The sequence below is a fragment of the Urocampus carinirostris genome, chromosome 9 (assembly GCF_059441175.1).
Source record: "Urocampus carinirostris isolate Australia breed hairy pipefish chromosome 9, RoL_Ucar_1.0, whole genome shotgun sequence".
Taxonomy (NCBI): Eukaryota; Metazoa; Chordata; class Actinopteri; order Syngnathiformes; family Syngnathidae; genus Urocampus; species Urocampus carinirostris.
In genome coordinates, this window is record NC_142357.1 from 2,112,810 (window position 1) to 2,135,158 (window position 22,349).

At 40.5% G+C, this 22,349-nt stretch overlaps 1 protein-coding gene across 4 annotated transcripts in view; it reads right to left on the reverse strand.

The window, feature by feature from the left end:
* csnk1a1 (casein kinase 1, alpha 1) overlaps positions 1–22,349 on the reverse strand; it is a 43,298-nt gene that overhangs the window by 11,753 nt on the left and 9,196 nt on the right. For 3 of the 4 annotated variants that reach the window (XM_088344170.1, XM_088344167.1, XM_088344168.1), the window contains exons 5-7: positions 9,429–9,512; positions 5,241–5,380; positions 3,556–3,634 (exon numbers count right to left, since the gene is read on the reverse strand). In XM_088344170.1, coding sequence (XP_088200296.1) covers positions 3,556–3,634; positions 5,241–5,380; positions 9,429–9,512 — 303 coding nt within the window. The remainder of the gene's footprint in view (positions 1–3,555; positions 3,635–5,240; positions 5,381–9,428; positions 9,513–22,349) is intronic. The other variant, XM_088344171.1, reaches the window with a different exon arrangement.

Genomic DNA, 22,349 nt, shown 5'->3' on the forward strand with positions numbered 1-22,349 from the left:
AACGCAACCTGGTGCTTGAAATAAAGCTGCGAGCATGAGGAGTTAGTCTGCTTGGCCAATATTACGTATTCATGGTACCACTGCAGTGTCCAACAATTAAGAGCTTGATGTAGTCATAAAAGGAATCATGTTTAAAAAAAAAAACCATAAAACATTTTAATTGAACAGGACGTTTGAGAATCAATAATACTGTGTTTAAAAGTACTATATTTTCGGCATTAAAAGGCGCAACCCCCCCAAAAAAATTGTTTTGGCCATGTATTATTCATACATAAAGCTATAAGGACTACAAGGCACATGCAATTGAGATTAAAGTACACGCTGCCATGTTTATTTGTGTATAACCGTAGGGCTCTTTATACACTTATAGAATAAAGCAATGATTAATCAGTCAATGGGTATCACATATTGAAATCACAAAACATTTCTAGCAATGGATATCGAACCCGGATGCAACTGTGTGCGGGAATGACAGACTGGTGTATCCTCTCATCGCAACAGCATGGCAAGTCAATGTGTCCAACACCAAAAATAAACTGCCAAGCACGGCGACAGCTAGTTTTTTTTCATCACGTCACATTGAAAATAAATTCATCAATTAAATCAGACTCTGAAGAAATCCAGAAAAGTGCAAAGAAATCGTAATCACCGGCGGGTGCTCTGTGGATTGTTGTCTGGTCCGGGAGGGGACTGAGGCGGCATTGGAGAAGGCAATAGTGAGGCTGCAGGTCTGGCCTGCTGCTACGGCTAAGCTATTTTACCTTCACAAGCTCCACCCTATCTCTCACCAACGCCTGGCCCATTACCCATGAAGCCAATTACCTGGGTACAACTCAAGGGAAACTGCTACATTAGGGACGATTGTATTTCAGTCATCGTGGAGACCTGGCTTGATTCGAAAAGGCTGCTAACGTGCTCCTGGCCAGCCGCTCTCAAAATCGCTTTGTCGCACTGAAAAGAGAATCCATCCAAATTTGTTGTTCTTTTGGATCAAGACAATTAATACCAATCATTCAACTACAATTCTGTCGGTCATTTCAAGGTAAGTTTGACGCTTAGGCGATTTTATGTAGACGCAACGCTACTTTGCGGATTTTCACATTTCATAGGGGCTTCTGGGCCCCGTTAACCACGACAAAGAGGGATTACTGTATCCACTATAACAAAAGTTGCAAACACGCTTTTCTATCATGGCGAGTTAGCTAAGCAGCCGCTCTAATGTTATTGTTCCTGCTTCAGTGGCTCCGCCCTGGTCGCTTATCCAATCAGAATGGAGAGCAGAGTAGGAGCTAGGTAGAGAGGCTCCCCTACATCTGAGACATAAAAATCGGCCCTTTAAATACATAAAAATGCAGAAATCGGTCGACCTCTACAATGTACATAAGTAGCTTACAGGCAAAGCTCCAGTTTTCTTGGATTCAAAAGCAATTGTAATCCCTTTACGCTGATAAGAAAGCAAAAAATAAAAAATAAATAAATAAAAAAAACACTGGCTAAACTTCCTTTGTAGCAAAATGTTTCAGAAGCGCATGACTGACGTGCCAACAGTGCTCTCAAAAAAAGAAAAAATTATAACACACCGATAACGGCGTTAAAAGAGTCTTCGGTACCATCCGTAATCATGGTAAATGCGAACTCACGACCAAATAAGATCATTGAGTGCTGGTGGAAAACATCGAAGCGCACAGGGAGCGCAGTTGCTGTGTTTTGCAGAAACGTGGCTCACGTTTAGCATTCCGGACGCTAACGTGTAGCCACCCGGAGCTATCCCGCTTCAACGCCGCTATACAGAGACATGAAAGCCGGGGGGAATCGGAGAGGAGGCGGACTTGCTAACACGAGGTGGTGTATCCCTGGATTTTCACAAAGAAAAGATTTCCATCTGCCGCAGGGATGTCGAACTTTTGGACTAGCGTAACGTCATCCACTCCGCTACAAGCACCCCTAGGGCATCATGTTAATCTGTTAATAAACAACGGGGTAGACTGCTGTAAGTGTGAATTTCCCCACGGGGATGAATAAAGTATCTATCTATCTATAACGTTAAGTGCAAAATTCACTTTTGTGGGCCAAATTTGAGATTTTATTCTATATTCAGGGATCAGAATGGAGATTTTATTTTCAGCTGAAATAGCAAGGGTCCAGGGGCCGTCGGCCCCGGCCAGGTCCAGGGCGGAGCCCGGTGGGGGGCTCGGTGGGGCGAAGCCCCCCTGAAGCCAACAGCATTTATCTTATTTGCTATGTGAAAATTGCACTAGAATGAATTAAATCCAACAAAACAGAAACCATGTATTTTATATATATATATATATATATATATATATATAAATTAAAAAAATAATAATATATTGACATTAAAAGCATTTGTAATATTGAACATGATCATGATGATACAAAATAATTTATTTTAATCATGTTTATAACAAATTTTAAATTTTGTTTATCCTGTTCTAAATATTAAACACAAAAGATAAAATCATTTCATAAATAAATAGATTTATAAATACCTCAGATTGGGATTTTCTGTCACACAGGGGAACCAGTGGTTGACTGCTGCTAGTATTTGAAGTGGAAGGATTTGGAACGGCCAATAATGTTGAACCGGTGGTGTTACTGTTAGTTTCACTGCCGATTTTAAATGCGGATCCGAGTGCATAATTTGATCGCCGGCAAGCTATTTTTGCTTTGTGCTTGTTCATTTTAGCATGATCGATCCGTGCCACACAACCTCGCGTACCATAATTGATCAGATCGACACAGTATAGACACTTTGCTTTCCCTGGAACATCACACTTTGCGATGAACTGGCTCAAAGTTTCTGTAACTCCCTCGATCTTTGCGCCGATTTTAACGTTTACTGTGAGTCTTCTCCAGCCATGACCACTTAAATTTATTCTTGATTCCTTTATCAATCTCGGAGACATAAGCCTCGTCTTCTTTTCTTAGTATTTTCAAATTTAATTTTTCAAACACTCATTTCTGAACAAAGTATCTATCTATCTATCTATCTATCTATCTATCTTCACCGTTTGAAAAGACCGGAAGGAACGCCATGTTTGAGAAAGCCAATGCTCTGACCAAAAGCTCCGCTGATTGGTTATCAGCGAACCTATCGACCAATGGTCTAAATGCTAACTTGGGGTGACGAAACAGTCACGTATCATACCTCACCCCCCCAAAATATTTTCTCATCGAATTTAGACGATTTACGGGAATGACCTTTGGGGTTCAAAAACAGCGGAAATCCGCGGATCCGCGGAAAATTCTGATCCCTGTATATTAGGTTTCCAAAATCAGTCAACCACACATATTTTATATAACCAATCAATAGTGCATTATGGTAAGCAGATATTTGTGAAAAATGATGCCAATGCCATTCAAACTAATGCCATCTGCCGACGTGCAGACATGTTGTGAAACATGGAACAATTGCAAGCATTTACAAGCACTTCACACAAAGTTCAAGCACTTTTGAATCATAAATAATACATAATTCAAGCATTTTTCTGTGCATTGTATTTTTGTACGCTGAAAAGTATCAGGTATGTACCATACCTTAAGTCCTTGCCACGGTAGACTGGTTCTGTTGAAATACATCAACACATATCCTAGTGACTCCATGTCATCACGGCGACTGTAAACAAATTTCTGGCATTAGTAAAAGGAATGAGCATTAAATACCAAGACTATAAGAGGAAGTAGTTACATGGTTATCCCATGCAGAACATGAAAGTCAGCAGACCCCACAAAAATTAATCATTTAAAATAGATTTTGAACTTGTACGAAACTTTTAATTAAGGATATGTTGATATGGGTTTTTCGGGGTCGATATAGATACATTGATTATCGGTATTAAGAGGAGGCCAATAACAGATATTGGGAGCCGATATTGATTTGCTGTGAAAGCTTAAAAATCGATGCAATACATATTTGTTTATATTTAATAGATTTTATAATGGGCAGCACGGCGGGGCAGTGGTTAGCGCATGTGCGGCACAGTTCTAAGGTCTTGGGAACCTCCTGTGTGGGTTCAAATCCAGCTACCGGACTTCCTGTGCGGAGTTTGTATGTTCTCCCCGTGCTTGCGTGGGTTTCCTCCAGGCACTCCGGTTTCCTCCCACATTCCAAAAACATTCATTTCAGGTGGATTAGCCAGTCCAAATTGTCCCTAGGTGTGAATGAGCGAGCGAGTTTTCTGTCCCTGTGTGCCCCCTGCCCGATGATTGCTAGGATGGGCTCCAGCACCCCCGCGACCCTACTGAGTATAAGCGGTGCAGCTAATGAGAGATGAGACATATTTATGAGCAATAACGAAAAATATTTATGAATTTAAGTAAAACTTTAATAGCTCTCCAAACATTTTATGCAAAATAAATTGGGATTTCAAAAAAACATGACCAACTTTTCACTTACCCCAAGCTAACAGTATAGGAAATAAAATTAGCCTGAGCAGAAGCTCTTATAAAAGATAATATTTTTTTAATAAATTTTATTACAATAAAAATGGCAACACAACCAAAATGACTTAAATTTACTTTAAAGAAAAAGTATTGTTATTTTAACGGCGCTCGCAAATTGAAAACTGTGGGCGCTCCCGTTTTAGAGCCAGATTGACGAACTAATGTTATTTTAACAGCTTATGACTCATCCTATCACTTTAGCGTGCTTAGTATGCTCTCACTCAATCACAAACACACACGCTTGCTAGCCGAACTAATGTGATAAGAACTGGTATTAGTCTCCACCTGAACATGCTTCCCTAAAATAAGTTAACTACACTTTTTACTCCATCTTTTAAACACAGACACGCGCTTTTCTACAGAGGATCCCAAATCAGCGGTCTTGATTCACAGGCATGTCGGGACTCAAGAGTTATCAACGCTGCGCTGTATATTCCACTCTAACATTATTCTTGCTGCTTTTGCATCTGAGCCCCGGGTCTTTCATCCAATCAGAAGGCGCAGGGTGGGTAGCGTCCACCGTCCGAGACAGAAAGAGAAGGGAAAAAGAGGCCCGGCTAGATATGAGCCTTCATAACCCGGTTTTAAATACATTTAATCGTCCATCAGATAAGAATGCTAATACCGATAACAGTCAAATTCAAAATTATCAATGCCCGATAATTGGTCGAGACCTCTACTTACATTAGTAGTTATTTTTATGTAGTAGATCATACAGCTAGGGAAAAAGTAGGCTGACCTCACAATGGAATATAATTTGATCTTCTATGTGAACAGACCTTTGTTCAATGCCCAGGTGTGCATTGATGGACGCATAACGTGCAGTGCCAGTCAAGTTCTTGTCCTCTCTGTAGGGGATGTGCTGTCGTGTTCGGTTGTCTCTGTATTTCTTTGCCAATCCAAAGTCGATAAGGAACAACTGAAAAGAAACATTAACACACGGTTATTTGACAAGCCAGAGTTCATCAATAGTTAGCATGCACATTGACAAGTCTGTACAACATATATTTTTTTTAATACTTGGCATGGATTGTTTGAGCGGATTACATAACTACATAAAAGAACAGTGCATTAACAGATGTGACGCACGTTGGAGGATATTATGTGGTTTTTGTAATGACATATTAAGTTAGTGTTTGTATGAACAGACCAAATACAGAGTCTACTCATTTATTTTGTTTAATACTTTGACCAAATAAGTTCAGATTTAAATAATTGCACCACAAGGGCACAAATCATTCCTTTTGTCATGCAAACGTTAATGCTGCTTCAGCATGTCATATTGAGCAAGTTTTTTATTTATTTATTTTTCATGGGACAAATGTAATCCCAAATGTATACGGCAATATTATGGTTTTTCTCATTCTGTTTTACCAATAATCTAAAAATGACTGTTAAGTGTAGTTTGCAAGGTTTGCTTGGAAGTTGTGCACATGAGCATTTGGTTTTTGACTTCTCAAAACCCAAGCATAAACACAAATTGTGCCAGTTTCTCGCTTACCACTTACGAGATTTCCCGCGCTATAAAATCTTTATAAAAACCTTTCAAAATCACAAAACCAAGCTGATGAAAAAACCTAAACAGAGTAATAACATGCATACACAACTAGTTTATTAACATTATGAAACTAATGAGGAAATAGTTGGCAGCAGTTTGTGTTGCACTGTCCTCACAACTAAGAAGAAATGTGATATTGACACGTTTTGAGAAAGTATTTTGTTGAAATAACCAGGCCCTCATAATTGTTGGTGGCATGCAATACAACTTTTTTTTTAAATGTATGCACCACTAAAAGCAAAATATATTAGCAGAAAAGGTGGCTGTTGCAGATATATTTTCAGCAAATCAGAATAAATTTAAAACAAGATACAGAAGTGCCAGGATTGTTTACGTGTTACAGAAAAGTAGGAAATACAAGAATATAACACTTATTGTGCCATAAAAGTAATTTCCCCGTTACTCATTTCTGCATAGAACTCAGTGCATCCAAAAATATTGATAAGAATTAAAGTTATATAAAAGCATGTTGTGGGATGATTTTCCCTTGGAGAAAAATTAAAAAAAAAATACCTGCCCCTATTTTTCACCCCATTTGCTTTGAAAACTGTCAGTTCAATCTTACAGGCCAAACCTGATTACCAACACATTTGTTGAACCAAGAAATCAATTGAGTTTAACCGGTTGAAGTAGGCGACAAAGTTAAAAACTAAAGGCATCATGACACGACACAAAACATTCAAGAATGAAGAAATTAAGGAATTGAAATCCTAAAAATTAAATGGAAAAAAAAGGAACTACATTTATTAATCTGGAAATTGTTTTAAAAACATTTCTGGGGCTGTAGAAAAAGCAGGATTTGAAATTAATAAACATGTGCACACATATACTTGTCCAATTTTAAATTATGGTATATTAGCACAAACATTCGAAAGGTTTGCTTCAGATAAAGGTCTAATGTTTCATTGTTCATGCTTTGATTTCCTAAAAACACAAATGAAGTAGCTCCACTAGGGACACTTCCTTTAGCTTATCAAGACATACAGTACATTTGGCTTGAAAAGTAGATTCATGTTTTAAGATAGAACCGCAGACCAGTAAACAAAGAAAACAGATGTGACCCTAAAAGAGAATACTATAGGATACCATATAACAAAACGGCAGTGCACTCAGCGCACCTAAGGCTTATACGGAAAAGTCCATGTCAATCAAATACAATTTAAATCATTCAAGCATAGTACCGATAAAACACAATTGCTGCTGGGACAAGCCAAAACAATTATCTGGTTTACTGTTAGGAGCAATGATTAAGTGAAATCTAACCGATATCGCAGTGTGGTGTACTGAGATAGTGTAATTGCAAAACACCGCGTTCCCCCCAAGGATTTAAAATTCCAGTTTGTTATTTGAATGTTTAGCCAACAAGAATTGTCACATTTTAAGGTTTAACAGTGCCGGCCAATCAGAAGCAGGTTAAGTGGCACTAGCCAATAAATGCAAGGCAAAGTTTGCAGGGCGTGTGTGCACGACTGATTGACCAGCTTACACCGGCCTGCCAGTCAAACAGCCCTTGAACAAATGGCCACAAAATCAAACGTGACAACTCGTAGCTTTAGCAGCTTGTTTCATTGAAAAGGAATTCATCAATTAAATCCGACTGAGGAAAGTCACAAGAGTGCAAAGAAATGCAGATACCCAGCAGGTGCTCTGTGGATTTTTATTGCGTCCAGCAGAACAACTGAGGCGCAACAGAAGGGAAAGTAAATGGCTGGGCTAACAACTCTTAAGCCACCACTGCCGAACGTGGCTAGTCACCAACCCTAGAACCATTACCCATTAAATAGATGACTTGAGCTTTTACTCAGGGTAAACGTCTACATTCATCATTCTTGTATTTTAATCATCAGAGACATTTCAGAAGTTGTGGTTACCTGACGCTAGCACGTAGCTAGCCAGACAGTCTATAAATCGCTTTCTCACACAGAAAGAAGCCCTCCAATTTTGTTGTACCTTTGTATAATGGCAATAAAGACCATTTATTCAAGTATAATTCTGTGTTCCATTTTTTTATTTGAAGATCTATGGTTGTTATTTTGTTACAGTTGTATACTCTGTCGGTAACAAAGTTATCTCAAGTTAAACATGGTGAAACACAAACTTAAGTTCTCTCAAAAAACAAACCACAGAAATGAACTTTTCTTTTAAAATCGAAAATCACATTAAAATTGCAATACGGGTCTTAAAAAAAAAATCGCAATTAGGATTTTTTTTCCCAAAATTGTGCGGCCATAGTTTACTGTATCCAATACGGCTGTAAGACCCGAGAATTAAGACATTCATTGTTATTTCCTGAGAAAAATGACTCAAAATAAAGCCAATGGAAAAACCTCAGGTCAACTCGTGTTCATTTGTATGGCCCTTATCACAAAACGTCTCCAAGAACTGCACAGACCACCATTACAACATCCCCAAAGGATTCTACGTTTAGAGAAAAAAAAAAAACATTTATCTTCATACATACAACTTTTCTAGTTTGAAATGCAAGCAGTTTAAATACAAATATGTTAACATCACACCTTGAGGAAGTTTTGGGCACTTAAAGTAGTTGTACCACTACCGGTTTTAATTTCTGGAGGACTGTGTCAAAAGATGCTGAAACGGAAAAGGTTTTGCCAATCAATGTTTTGGAAACGTTTTTTAAAATACTAGGATAAACATGGAGCCATCTCAGTTATAAACCTGGAGAAATTACATCGATTACCAATTTGACCTTGCATATACTTTAATCATTATTTTAAAAAACGGGTGCTTCAATATAATGATCTTTATGAGAGAGGGGAGCTACATATAGTTAGCTGCAGTATGCTTTGATTTACTCTTGAAAGAATAGTTGATTTTTTTAGATTAAAACTCCAAAATCAGAATTTCTAATACACAAGTGTGTCAACATAATTACAAATTTTGTAAGTGTCCTTCTCAAAAATGGGTTTCACACAAGAGAAAAAAAACCCTCACGGCATTACTTCAACAACACCGTATGTCTAGAGTACTGTAGTCAGGTAAAATCGACAAGTTCACCATTACAACAGAAGTTCAGGCAACATGTATGTTCAATCCCTACAACACAACATGTTATAATAATAGGAATAGTTTTGATAATGATAAACTTGAAAAGAGGGTTTTTCCTTAAACCTAAGGCTCCAACTGCACCAAGTTTGACACAGGTTCGTAACATTGACAACCAAACATACACAAGGTCCCTTTCAGTCACTGTTCTGGCCTACACCCCTGTACGCCTGAGACAAACCAGACTGTTTCTTCCAATGAAAACATGTGCAAACTGGATGGTCGATAAAAAGGGTGCAAGATGATTTACGGACAGTCCATCATCATTCACAATGCCTGCATTTTAATTTGACAAGCAACCACTGCTGTTGTGAGGAAGCTGGTGTTGCAGTAAATGTCACACCTGGTTTAATCCCGAGAAAGATGGGTCCTGAGAAGAGCTAACCGCCAAGCTTCTTTTCCTCTTCCCCACTGACGAGTCTAAACACTAGGGCAGACAGTAAGAGGGGCAGGGGTCAAAAATCACACAGCCGCACCCACCTTTAGTCACAGCAAGAGTACAGAAGGCACTTCTGTTGTTCAAACCTCTTAGTTTCATGCCAATTGTTTTTAACCGAGCAATATCCTCTTGTAAAAAATTAAGGTTGCACTTAAAAAAGATCAATGGGGGCAATTTCTGCAATAGTAAATAGGCGATCCGGTCACGTGTCAAAGTAGGATCACAGTTGTGATTTAAGACAACATTTCCATTTGGAAATTAGTGATTTACAATAAGCAAATCTCTAGAGGGACACCAGTCAACAACTCCTCTTGATGGCAGCATGAAAAAACAGCCAAAGCAGTCAGCAACAACATGGAATATTCCAATGATTATGGACAAAAAAAAATTGTCCGAATCGTTTGATGTATTGCGGACAGAAGAAAGCAGGGGGAACAATGAAATTACTACTATGGTGTTTTTATCAGTGTAAGGTTATTACTTAGTAATACTTAAAGGGTCCGTATCTGGATTTTATGCCATGCCAGTTAGTTAAAGGGCTGTGAGAATCTCTCATTTTTGGTGAAAAATTCATGCAATACAAGTTTTTTGGGTTGCTACTCCAGAAACTCGGGAAATGCCTGGTTAAGAGCTGTACGAAATTTGGAACTTCTGCAGTTATCTCGAGGCCTAAAGTCATGATCGCAGCCAGCTCAGTCAGCTCATTCATGATGCGCGTGCAAGTACCTGCATTTCTTAAACGGACTGGAATAAAAACAATTTTAAGCATCTTTTTGGTGGGTTGGGTTAGCGTAGGACTCTACTACAAGCAGGCCTTGTTACTTAACCATTTTCATGCCACACTGACAGATATGAATGTGTTGAGAAGCAGATGAGCGCTGTAAAAAATAAAGCGTAAGGGCTCTTTGAACTCTGTTGGACATTGTTAACACTATGAGAAAATATTTAACTTTCAACTTTAAGGACCACTCAAACAACGCGCTTCACCTTAATCTACCACCTTGACTCTTCCAGCGTGGCTCCAAGATCTTCTGTTTAAGCATACGACCAAACACTCGAGTTTTAAGTCCATTGCTGCTCACTTCATCCTTGTGTTGACTATGTCAATGCGTCGAGCACTAAGGAGAGCACCAGCGAGAAGTGACCAAGGCAGGATGCCCACAAACGGTCTGAATATATAGTTGCCATGTCCTGCAACCAAGGCGATGCGAGACCAGTCGGCCTTCATGCCATGAAAGAGCAGGTAAAAGTAATATGTCCCCAGCTTGCCACTGGGCATCATGAACAGCGCCTGAGCACCATTCGGTGTTCTGCAGCAAGCAAACGCTTGGCTCAAACACAAATTGAAGAGATGCTGGGAAAAAAAAAAAAAAAATCACCGACGTTCTACAAATATTTCATCTCCCAATTGACCATCTGTATAGTTGCAAGTGGACTACTGGTAAGGGATCCTAATGTGACCTGTCCAGCCTGCACATCATTTAACGTATGTTATTTTCTTTAAAAGCCACATTAATTTAAGAAATTGATAAGGCTAATATCATAATCCTGCAGGCATTAGTGCAGGGGTCGGGAACCTATGGCTCGCGAGCCATATATGGCTCTTTCTATGAATATCTATGGCTCAGAGACAAATTTGATTGCATGCAAAATATCTCCATCTTGTTCGTAACTTGAGTTGTTCATCCTATTCAGGTACACGCAAATCCAATCGAAAGCTAGGTATTCAATGTTACTTCGCAGTATATATAGGGCACGTTTTTCACTACAATTTACAGTCAAGGTGTCACACAAAAAAGGGGGGAAAAAACTCGTTATGGCTGTACAACGCTAAAGAATCCTTTATATAAAAGTTCACTATACAATCTGTGTTCAGTGTTCAGATACCTTATGATGAATCCACAGAACACACTGTAAATACGCCAAAACACCGGAAGAGAACTTAGTCTTTTGATTGGGTGAGTGGGAGGGATGGGTGGAGCCATGCAAAAAGCGCAAGCACTCCCTCCCATCTCTCGCCCTACGCAATCTGCGCCAAAAGTGAGCTCATCAGGCTCCCTATTTGCAGAATGTTGTGACGTTTTTACACAATAACTGCTTGCATCTGGTTTTGAAACCAATATGTATGAAAAAAAAGGGTCAAAAGGAGTTTAACCGATCTTGAGTCATTGCAAGAAAGAGACAAGTTTAAAGTGGTATGTTTGTTGATTTTGGGACAGGGGCTCTGGCATTATTCTCTTTTCATATTTTTTATCAAATCATCAAAAATAAATGTGCTGAAGACTAAGCTTTTGTCTGGGGTGCGGGTTTAGCAATTTTGTAAATTTGTCTCATAATATATGGTGTGGCTCTTTCCCAAAATAAAATTAATATTTTTTGCTTTTATGGCTCTTTGAGTCAAAAAGGTTCCCGACCCCTGCATTAGTGTATAAACAAAGGCACACCATCTCTCAGAGAAAAGTGGGCATATGTTGAGTTTGCAGAGTAGTAACAGTAGTTAAAAGCCATTTTCAGGGTTGAGAGTAGATGTGGGCAAAGCAGGGTAAACAAAAATACATCAAACTTTGATAGTTTGATGCAATATTTTGATGAACTAAAACCAAAAACAAATTCTGCATCTGCATTAACTTCAATTATCAAGTATAATAAGACAGATGTAAAACAAGTAACTGCAAAGTATTTTCCAATAGTTTATGGCAGTGTCTTTAACGTGGCGCCCCTAAAAACACCCGATTCTCAAAATAGCTCACCAGTGATGGGTATTTGAGATTTTATTTTTAACAGATGTTTTAGTGGTTGATTTAACTTCTAAAAAAAATAATAATAAAAAATTCTGGTAATATCACAGTAACACCATATTAATAACAGTGTTTTTAGAAATCTATACCAAAATGGTTGATCTTCAAACCAATCAGGAACAAAAAAGTAGATCTCAGCTTAAAAAAAGTATGCAACCCCTAGTCTATAGCAGCACTCAACAATCAAAAGCTTGATTATATTGTATATACGGTACAGATGCTGTCTGACCTATGAACGAGTTCGGTTGCGTCGATCGTAAGTTGAATTTGTTCGCAAGTTGCTTCAGTGCTATATTTTGCATGTTTATTGTTAATATGAGTATATTTAAGGCTTGTATAAGTAACCTGGATGGTTTTGTACTAAAAAAATAGACATTTTGTAAAACAATGTGCTCCATAAGATAAAGTTTAACTTACTTTTGGAAGATGCACGTCAAGAGGTCCTCCTCTGTGGTGAAAAGTGGCCGAAAAAAAGCGTTCCGAACATTTTCTCAAACGCATCAAGCTTTCTTATTCCACTTTCATTTCGAAAGAAATGGCTCGCCTCTTCCTTTCACTTTACACCAACCATATTGAATGGATGCACGAGATAATAAACAATAAAAACGTCAAAGTTCTTAGCGCGCTAGCGATACAGAACATGTTATGATTACAGACAAACCAGGAAGTAGAAGCCGGATTTCTTCTTTGGTGTGGATGCTGGGTGACCTCTCAAAGCGCCACGAGGCAGAAAGAAGCAATATAATACTGTCCTCTACTCGGAAAAAGGTGCACACAATACAAAATCTAACTTTCAGCAATGTCCGGGTTTTTTTCAACATCCCCGAAAAAATTATATCATCTACATTTTTGCGCAAGACGAATGTTAAGTAGGGGAGCGTCTGTATTCAGGGATCAGAATGGAGATTTTCATTTTCAGCTGAAATAGCCAGGGTCCAGGGGCCGCAGGCCCCGGCCAGGTCCAGGGCGGAGCCCGGTGGGGGGCTCAGTGGGGCGAAGCCCCCCTGAAGCCAACAGCATTTATCTTATTTGCTATGTGAAAATTGCACTAGAATGAATTAAATCCAACAAAACAGAAACCATGTATTTTTTTCAGTTTTAAGATGTTTAAAACAATTGGGGGATTACAATGTTACAACCATCACCATTGTTGTTGTGTTTTGATGATGAAGATGGACCTTGTATTTAGCTACTAATCAACAATATATATGAAAATATATACATTAATAACCATTCATCATTAATTTGAAAATAGAATGCACAAACTGAACATGCTTAAAGAAAATACTGGACTGTCTCAGAAAATTAGAATATTGTGATAAAGTTCTTTATTTTCTGTAATGCAATTAAAAAAACAAAAATGTCGTACATTCTGGATTCATTAGACATCAACTGAACTATTTCAAGCCTTTTATTATTTGAATATTGCTGAATTTGGCTTACAGCTTAAGAAAACTCAAAAATCCTATCTCAAAATATTAGAATATCATGAAAAAGTATACAAGTAGGCTATTCAACTAATCACCTGAATCATCTAATTAACTCGAAACACCTTGCGAGGGTTTCCTGAGCCTTAAAAACACTCAGCTTGGTTCAGTAAACTAAATCACAAGTATGGGGAAGACTGCTGATCTGTCTGCTGTCCAGAGGACCGTCATTGATACCCTCCTGATGGAGGGTAAGACACAAAAAGAAATTTCTCAAAGAGCAGGCTGTTCAAAGAGTGCAGTTTCAAAGCATATCCACAAAAAGTCTGTTGGAAGGGAAAAATGTGGCCGGAAACGCTGCACAACCAAGAGAGATGACCGCAGTCTTAACAAAATTGTGAAGAAGAGCCGCTTCCAGAATTTGGGGGAGCTTCAAAGACAGTGGGCTGAAGCTGGAGTCCAGGTATCAAAAGCCACAGTTCACAGACGTGTCCGGGAAATGGGCTACAATAGCCGTATTGTCAAGCCAATTCTGAACTCAAGACAACGGAAGAAGCGTCTGACTTGGGCTATGGAGAAGAAGCACTGGACAGTTGCAGAGTGGTCCAAAGTCCTCTTTTCAGACGAAAGCAAGTTTTGCATTTCATTTGGAAGTCAAGGCGCCAGAGTCTGGAGAAAGGCTGGAGAGGAGCAAAATCCAAGTTGCTTGAAATCCAGTGTGAAGTTCCCACAGTCAGCAATGGTTTGGGGAGCCATGTCAGCTGCTGGTGTTGGTCCACTGTGTTTCATCAAGTCCAGAGTAAATGCAACTGTGTACCAAGAGATTTTAGAGCACTACATGCTTCCATCTGCTGAAAAGCTCTATGGAGATGAGGATTTCATTTTCCAGCATGATCTGGCACCTGCCCACAGTGCCAAAACCACCAGTAACTGGTGCACTGACCATGGCATCACTGTCTTTGATTGGCCTGCTAATTCCCCTGACCTGAACCCCATCGAGAATTTGTGGGGTATAGTTAAGAAGAAGATGAAAGACACCAGACCTACAAATGCAAATGAGCTGAAGGCCGCTATCGAAGCATCCTGGGCATCAATAACACCTCAGCAATGCCACAGGCTGATTGCCTCCATGCCACGCCGGATTGATAGATAGATAGATAGATACTTTGTTCATCCCCGAAGGGAAATTCACATTTCCAGCAGCATCCCTGAGCTGAGAACAATCGAAAACAATCGAAAATAACACGGGAGCTGCTGGAGTGGCTGCCATTCGTGACGGCGCCGGAAGAAAAGATTCAATTTGAATCATGTACAAACAAACAATTGAATCATGTACAAACAAACAAACAAACAAAATATTCATGTTTCAATAAGTGGAGTGTTAATAAAATGGGGGGAAAATAATTTCTGATACTGATATAACCAGGTAAAACTAATTTTAAGTTACCTGTCCAAATGAATGCAGTAATCCGTGCAAAAGGATTCCCAACCAAGTACTGAGTGCATCAATGGACATTTTCAAATGTTTGATTTAGTTTTGCTGTTATAAAATTATTTTTTTTCTTGGTCCGAGGAAGTATTCTAATATTTTGAGATAGGATTTTTGAGTTTTTTTCAGCTGTAAGCCAAAATCAGCAATATTCAAATAATAAAAGGCTTGAAATAGTTCAGTTGATGTGTAATGAATCCAGAATGTATGACATTTTTGTTTTTTTAATTGCATTACAGAAAATAAAGAACTTTATCACAATATTCTAATTTTCTGAGACAGTCCAGTACATGTCAGTCTGTGACAGTCTTCTCCAGCCATGACCACTTAAATTTATTCTTGATTCCTTTATCAATCTCGGAGACAAAAGCCTCGTCTTCTTTTCTTAGTATTTTCATATTTACTTTTTCAAACACTCATTTCACTGTTTGAAAAGACCGGAAGGAGCGCCATGTTTGAGAAAGCCAATGCTCTGAACAAAAGCTCCGCTGATTGGTTATCAGCGAACCTACCGACCAATGGTAGGAGTCGACCTATTTGTTGTGTGTTATAGATCTAATGCGCTGCGCTTCTTTTTGCCAATTTTTCTCGCGATCTCTAACTGCTAACTTGGGGTGATGAAACAGTCACGAATCATACCTCACCCCCCCAAAATATTTTCTCATCGAATTTAGACGATTCACGGGAATGACCTTTGGGGTTCAAAAACAGCGGAAATCCGCGGATCCGCGGAAAATTCTGATCCCTGTGTATTACCAAGTTTTTGGACCACTTTCATCGAATAGCAATCATAAAAACGGGTTAAGTACAGCAGTCAGAATTTTTTTCGTATGCATTGTATAAGGCAGTATGGGAGAAACAATGTACTGTAAATTCCGGACTATAAGCCGCTACTTTTTCCCCAAACGTTCAACCCTGCGGCTTATTCAGTGATGCAGCCAATTTATGTAATTTTTTTAACAGCCGCCAGCGGCGCTCGAGTTCAAGAGGTAAGATTGAGACCGGTGGAATATATGCGCCGAGGAACACTGCAACAACACACCCACATCATGCATATTGCAAAAATAAAGGCACATGACACAGCTTTCAAGCTATAAGCAATCGAGCAGTCCGTTAAAGAGGGAAACAGAGCTACTGCACGTAAATTTTACTTTGCGAGCATGTTGCTAGCGAGATTTTGAATAAGAGCGTGGGACGACGTCTACATGACAAAGTCTCTTTCCCCTACTGGGGAAGACAACTTTGATGACATCAGTTATAAGGAGGGAGCTGAAGACGGTTTACTGTGGTTTTGAAATGTACGGTATTTTTTCTTTAACAGACCCATTTGCTGTGTTGCGAGCGTGTTCCTAGTAGCGTTTTGCTACCCTTCACAGGCACGGTTTGGGATGAAAGTTATATTATTATTAAAGCTTTGAAAACTCTCTCGATGTACCGTCTTTTTTTGCAAATATGTGTAACCATGTATAATATGTATTTGCAACTGTATATTTTTGTAATGTATTTATTTCAGAGACTTATTCTTATATGTTTTCACAGTGTACAAAGACCTCACCTAAATTGTTGAGCACCCAACTTCAGATTAACAACCGGTTGTGGTTTCTTTTTCGTTGCCTGTTCTTCTGATAAACCTTTCTAAAAACCTATGGTGTGGCGAAAGGGGTGACGAGTCTAAGAAAAATACCGGACTCATGTCTCCAGCTTAAAAAAATTATCAATTGAATTAATTTACCACCAGATTGGCTGCAATATTTTATATCAATGCGGAATCAAAATACTTTAAATTATTCCAATATTTTTTGTTTAAAAGAGTAGAACTATCCATCTTAACTGTGAAATTGGACTTTGAAATTAAAAACTGGCAAAAAATAAAATAAAAAAAAATACAAGTTGAAATTTGTGATGCAATTCATATACTACGGAAGAATATCATGTGAGCATGTTGTACCGTAAGTCCTGTTTTCGTGACAAGACAAGAGAAAAAACTGCAAATACAGTAGCGTGAGAAACTATACATTCTAAGAACAGCAAATTACATCAGAAGCAACACAGTTTTGAATTACAGATGTCCGATTCAGTTTTTTTGAACATGGGGTACACGTCTTCCCACATGTTTACTCTAGATACCAACTACACCCTTAGTTTGTGACATTTAAGTAAGTTTTTGTTTCGCAAAAAGTATTACGTTCATGAAAACTGACTTTAAAAAAGTAATAGTTGTAGACTGTTGATTTTTGCTTTTTAATAAATTCATGATGCTTTTTAATATCAATTAAAGTAGATTTTCATTACAAAAAAGTAAATTCAAAACAAAGACTTTATCAGCAGAACTTCGCCCATGTCCCGAGGGAGGCGGGGGACATGGAGTCCAAGTGGACCATGTTCCGCGCCTCCATTGTCGAGGCGGCTGATCGGAGCTGTGGCCGTAATGTAGTTGGTGCCTGCCGCGGCGGCAACCCTCAGACCCGTTGGTGGTCACCGGCGGTGAGGGATGCCGTCAAGCTGAAGAAGGAGTCTTATCGGGCCTTCCTGGCCTGTGGGACTCTGGAAGCAGCTGGCAGGTATCGGCTGGCCAAGCGGAATGCGGCTTTGGCGGTTGCCGAGGCAAAAACTCGGGCATGGGAGGAGTTTGGCGAGGCCATGGAAGCCGACTTCCGAACGGCTTTGAGGAAATCCTGGTCCACCATCCGGCGTCTTATGGGGGGAAGCAGTGTGCCATCGACACTGTGTATAGTGCTGATGGGGTGCTGCTGACCTCGACCCGGGACGTTGTGAATCGGTGGGCGGAGTACTTCGAAGACCTCCTCAATCCCACCCGCACGTCTTCCTCTGGGAAAGCAGAGCCTGAGGACTCTGGGTTGGGCTCTCGTATCACTGGGGTTGAAGTCACTGAGGTTGTCTAAAAACTCCTCGGTGGCAGGGCCCCGGGGGTCGATGAGATCCGCCCGGACTTCATTAAGGCTCTGGATGTTGTGGGCGTGTCATGGTTGACGTGCCTCTGCAACATCGCGTGGACATCGGGGACAGTGCCTCTGGACTGGCAGACTGGGGTGGTGGTTCCCGTCTTTAAGAAGGGGGACCGGAGAGTGTGTTCCAACGACAGGGGAATCACACTTCTCAGCCTCCCTTGTAAGGTCTATTCAGGGGTACTGGAGAGGAGGGTCCGCCAGGAAGTCGAATCTCAGATTCAGGAGGAACAGTGTGGTTTTCGTCCTGGCCGTGGAACACTGGACCAGCTCTATACACTCTTCAGGGTCTTTGAGGGTGCATGGGAGTTTGCCTGTCCGGTCTACATGTGTTTTGTGGACTTGGAAAAGGCATTCGACCGTTTTCCTGGGGAGGCCCTGTGGGGGGTGCTTCGGGAGTATGGGGTACTGCACAGTCTTATCCGGGCTGTGCGGTCCCTGTATGCCCGGTGCCAGAGTCTGGTCTGCATTGCCGGCAGTAAGTCGGATTCGTTCCCGGTGAGGGTTGGGCTCCGCCAGGGCTGCCCTTTGTCACCGATTCTGTTCATAACTTTTATGGACAGAATTTCTAGGCGCAACCTTGGCGGGGATGGAGTCCGGTTTGGGGGCCTCAGCATTGCGTCACTGCTTTTTGCAGATGACGTGGTGCTGTTGGCTTCCTCAGGCCGTGATCTTCAGCTCTCGCTGCAGCGATTCGCAGCAGAGTGTGAAGCGGCCGGGATGGGGATCAGCACCTCCAAGTCCAAGGTTCTCAGTCGGAAAAGGGTGGTATGCTCCCTCCGGGTCGGGGAGGAGGTCTTGCCCCAAGTGGAGGAGTTCAAGTATCTTGGGGTCTTGTTCATGAGTGAGAGTAGTATGGAATGGGAGATCGACAGACGGGTCGGTGCAGCTTCTGCCGTCATTCGGACCCTGTACCGGTCTGTCGTGGTGAAGAGGGAGCCGAGCCGAAAGGCAAAGCTCTCGATATACCGGTCAATTTACGTTCCTACCCTCACTTATTGTCATGAACTTAGGGTCATGACCGAAAGAACTCGATCCCGAATAAAAGTGGCCGAAATGAGTTTCCTCCGCAGGGTGGCTGGGTTTTCCCTTAGAGATAAGGTGAGAAGCTCAGTCATCCGGGAGGGACTCGGTGTAGAGCCACTGCTCCTCCGTGTTGAGAGGAGCCAGTTGAGGTGGCTCGGGCATCTAATAAGGATGCCTCCTGGACGCCTCCCTCGGGAGGTGTTCCGGGCATGTCCCACCGGCAGGAGGCCCCGGGGGCGGCCCGGACACGTTGGAGAGACTATGTCTCTCGGCTGGCTTGGGAACGCCTCGGGGTCCCGTCGGATGAGCTGGAGGAGGTGGCTGGGGTTAGGGACGTCTGGGCTTCCCTTTTAACGCTGCTGCCCCCGCGACCCGACCTCGGATAAGCAGAAGACAATGGATGGATGGACTTTATCAGTCACATTGCCCAACCATTAGGCAGTTACTAATAAATGGGTAACAGTATTTTTTTAGTTTTGCGAGATGAAGTTTCTAAGCCACGTTACTACAATACATACTCACGTTCAGAGGTTTTTGTATTTTCATGGGGTTTTTTGTCTTTCAGTGGAACTGCGCTCTTCAATGTCAAAGATATGATTTTCACAGAGAAGGAAAAAAGATGACAAACACCTTTCACTTTCATTTGAACAGCCAATAACAGCAGTGTAGACCCATGATAATATTAAACTGTCTGTTGGACCCAACCAGTATGGCTGACTGTCTTCATAAGGGTATGCGCGTGAGTTCACACAAAAACTGCCTAATCAGAAATGGCAAACTTGGCTTCTATAAACTGGTCAAATGAGCAAAATTTAGAGTTTTCTTTTGGGAAAGGAAAATACAGTAGCAGCTAAGAATGCCATAATCAAAGTGGTTACTAAAAAGGCTCCTTTCCTCTTGAGCTGTAGTGCTCACTTCTATACACCTTTTTGCCCTATCCCCTTTGACTGCATTAAAATCACGTATTTAAAATAAATACATTGATTCTCGTTTAAAGAAATGCGCATACGTACAGACTGACCACCAAACCAACACGGCTTGCTTTTTCATTCATTTGATACAAAAGTAGTAGAATCAATACAACTTGGCGCCTGATGCATACTGTGAAAACAGTAATGGCCTTTTGGCACTGATGTGGATAGGTACAGTAGTGTACCAGTAGAGTGGAAAAGAGGCTGGATTTTGCACAAGCTGACAGTAAAATTAGGAGTTTGTTGAAAGAATTTTGTGCAGGGCTACAGTGCATGATAAGTCAAAATCCAAAATTGACGTAACAGCGAGTGTTTTTTTATATGAATTGTAATTGTGAAAAGAATCGTATGTGTTTGAATTTAAGTGGTGCCTGCCAGTCAGCATTGTTTACAAAAAGTGTACCTTTGTCAAAGGTTTACATACACTTGTGAAGAATATAATCTTATGGCTCTTTAGAGTTGCCATTAATTTCTACAACTCTGATACAGTGATTGGAACAGATTGTTTTTTTTGTTACAATGAACTTTCATAAGGTTGGTTCTTTTAAGACTTCATTGTGGGTTAACAGCAAAAGTGTCCAAATGTACTGGGTCAAAACTATACATACAGCAACACAAATTAGCAATTTTGGTGACTTAACTTCTTGCGAGTGATTATGAGTGACTAGAGCTGGTGACTTTGCTGAGGCCGTTTAAATAGTGCTCAGTGGTTTCAAAGGCCCACAATCGCTACAATGAGAAAGTCAAAGGAGCTCAGCATGGATCTAAAAAAAGCAAATCATTGACTGGAACAAGTAAGGAAAGTCACTTGGAGCAATTTCAAAGCAGCTTCAGGTCCCAAGAGCAACGGTGCAAATTATTGTAAGTGTAAAGTGCATGGCACTGTTTTGTCACTGCCACGATCAGGAAGAAAACGCAGGGCAATCACCTGCTGTTGAGAGAAAATTGGTCAGGAGGGTGAAGATTCAACAGAGAATCACCAAAAAGCAGATCTGCCAAGAATTAGAAGCTGCTAGAACCAAGGTGTCAGTGTCCACAATCAAGCGTGTTTTGCATCCCCATGGACTGAGAGACTGCCGTGTAAGAAGGAAGCCCTTGCTCCAAAAGCGGCACCTGAAGTTTGCTGCTGATCACATGGCCAAAGATAAGACCTTCTGTAGGAAAGTTCCGTGGTCAGACGAAACAAAAATCTAGCTATTTAGCTACAATGCCCAGCAATATGTTTGGAGGAGAAAACGTGAGGTCTTTGACCCAAATAACACCATGCCTACTGTCAAGCACGGTGGTGTTAATACTGTGCTGTGGGGCTGTTTTGTCGCCAGTGGAACTACAGACAGTAAATGGGATGATGAATGAGGAGGATTACTTTCAAATTCTTCAAGATGACCTAAAGTCATCAGCCTGAAGATTGGGTCTTGGGCGCAGTTGGGTGTTCCAACAGGACAATGACCCAACACACATCAAAACTGGTAATGGAGGTTTTAGAATGGCCTACCCAAAGTCCTGACTTAAAACCCATTGAGAACTTGTGGACAATGCTGAAGAAAAAGTCAATGTCAGAAAGCCATCAAAACTAACTCAACTGCACCAGTTCTAAAAAAGATTCAACCAGAAGCTTGTGGATGGCTACCAAAAGCTGCTAATAAAAGTGAAAATAGCCAAGGGACATGTTACCAAATATTAGCACCACTGTATGTATATTTTTGACCCAGCAGATTAGATCACTTTTCTGTTAACCCATAATAAAGTCATAAAAGAACCAAACCTCATGAATGTTTTTGTGACAAAGAATCATCTGTTCCGATCACTCGATCAGAGAAAAATTTGAGTTGTTGACATCAAGTTAAGTTTATTTGTATAGCCCTTAAGCACAAAGAGTCTCAATGGGCTGCACAGACCACAGATATGACACCATCCCGTGATCTAAAACCTACAAGAGGGCAAAATATTCACAGATATTGTCAACATAAAATATAGGTTATTCATAAATTCTTCTTAGTGTATGTAAACTTTTGACCACAACTGTACGTAATGTGGGGAGGAACTTTTATCGCTATAGAAAAGGAAAATTGTGGAGAAAGAGGTGCAGTATGTCTGACATATGATCGTAGTGGATGAACATTACATGAATAAAAAAGTGCCAGTAGG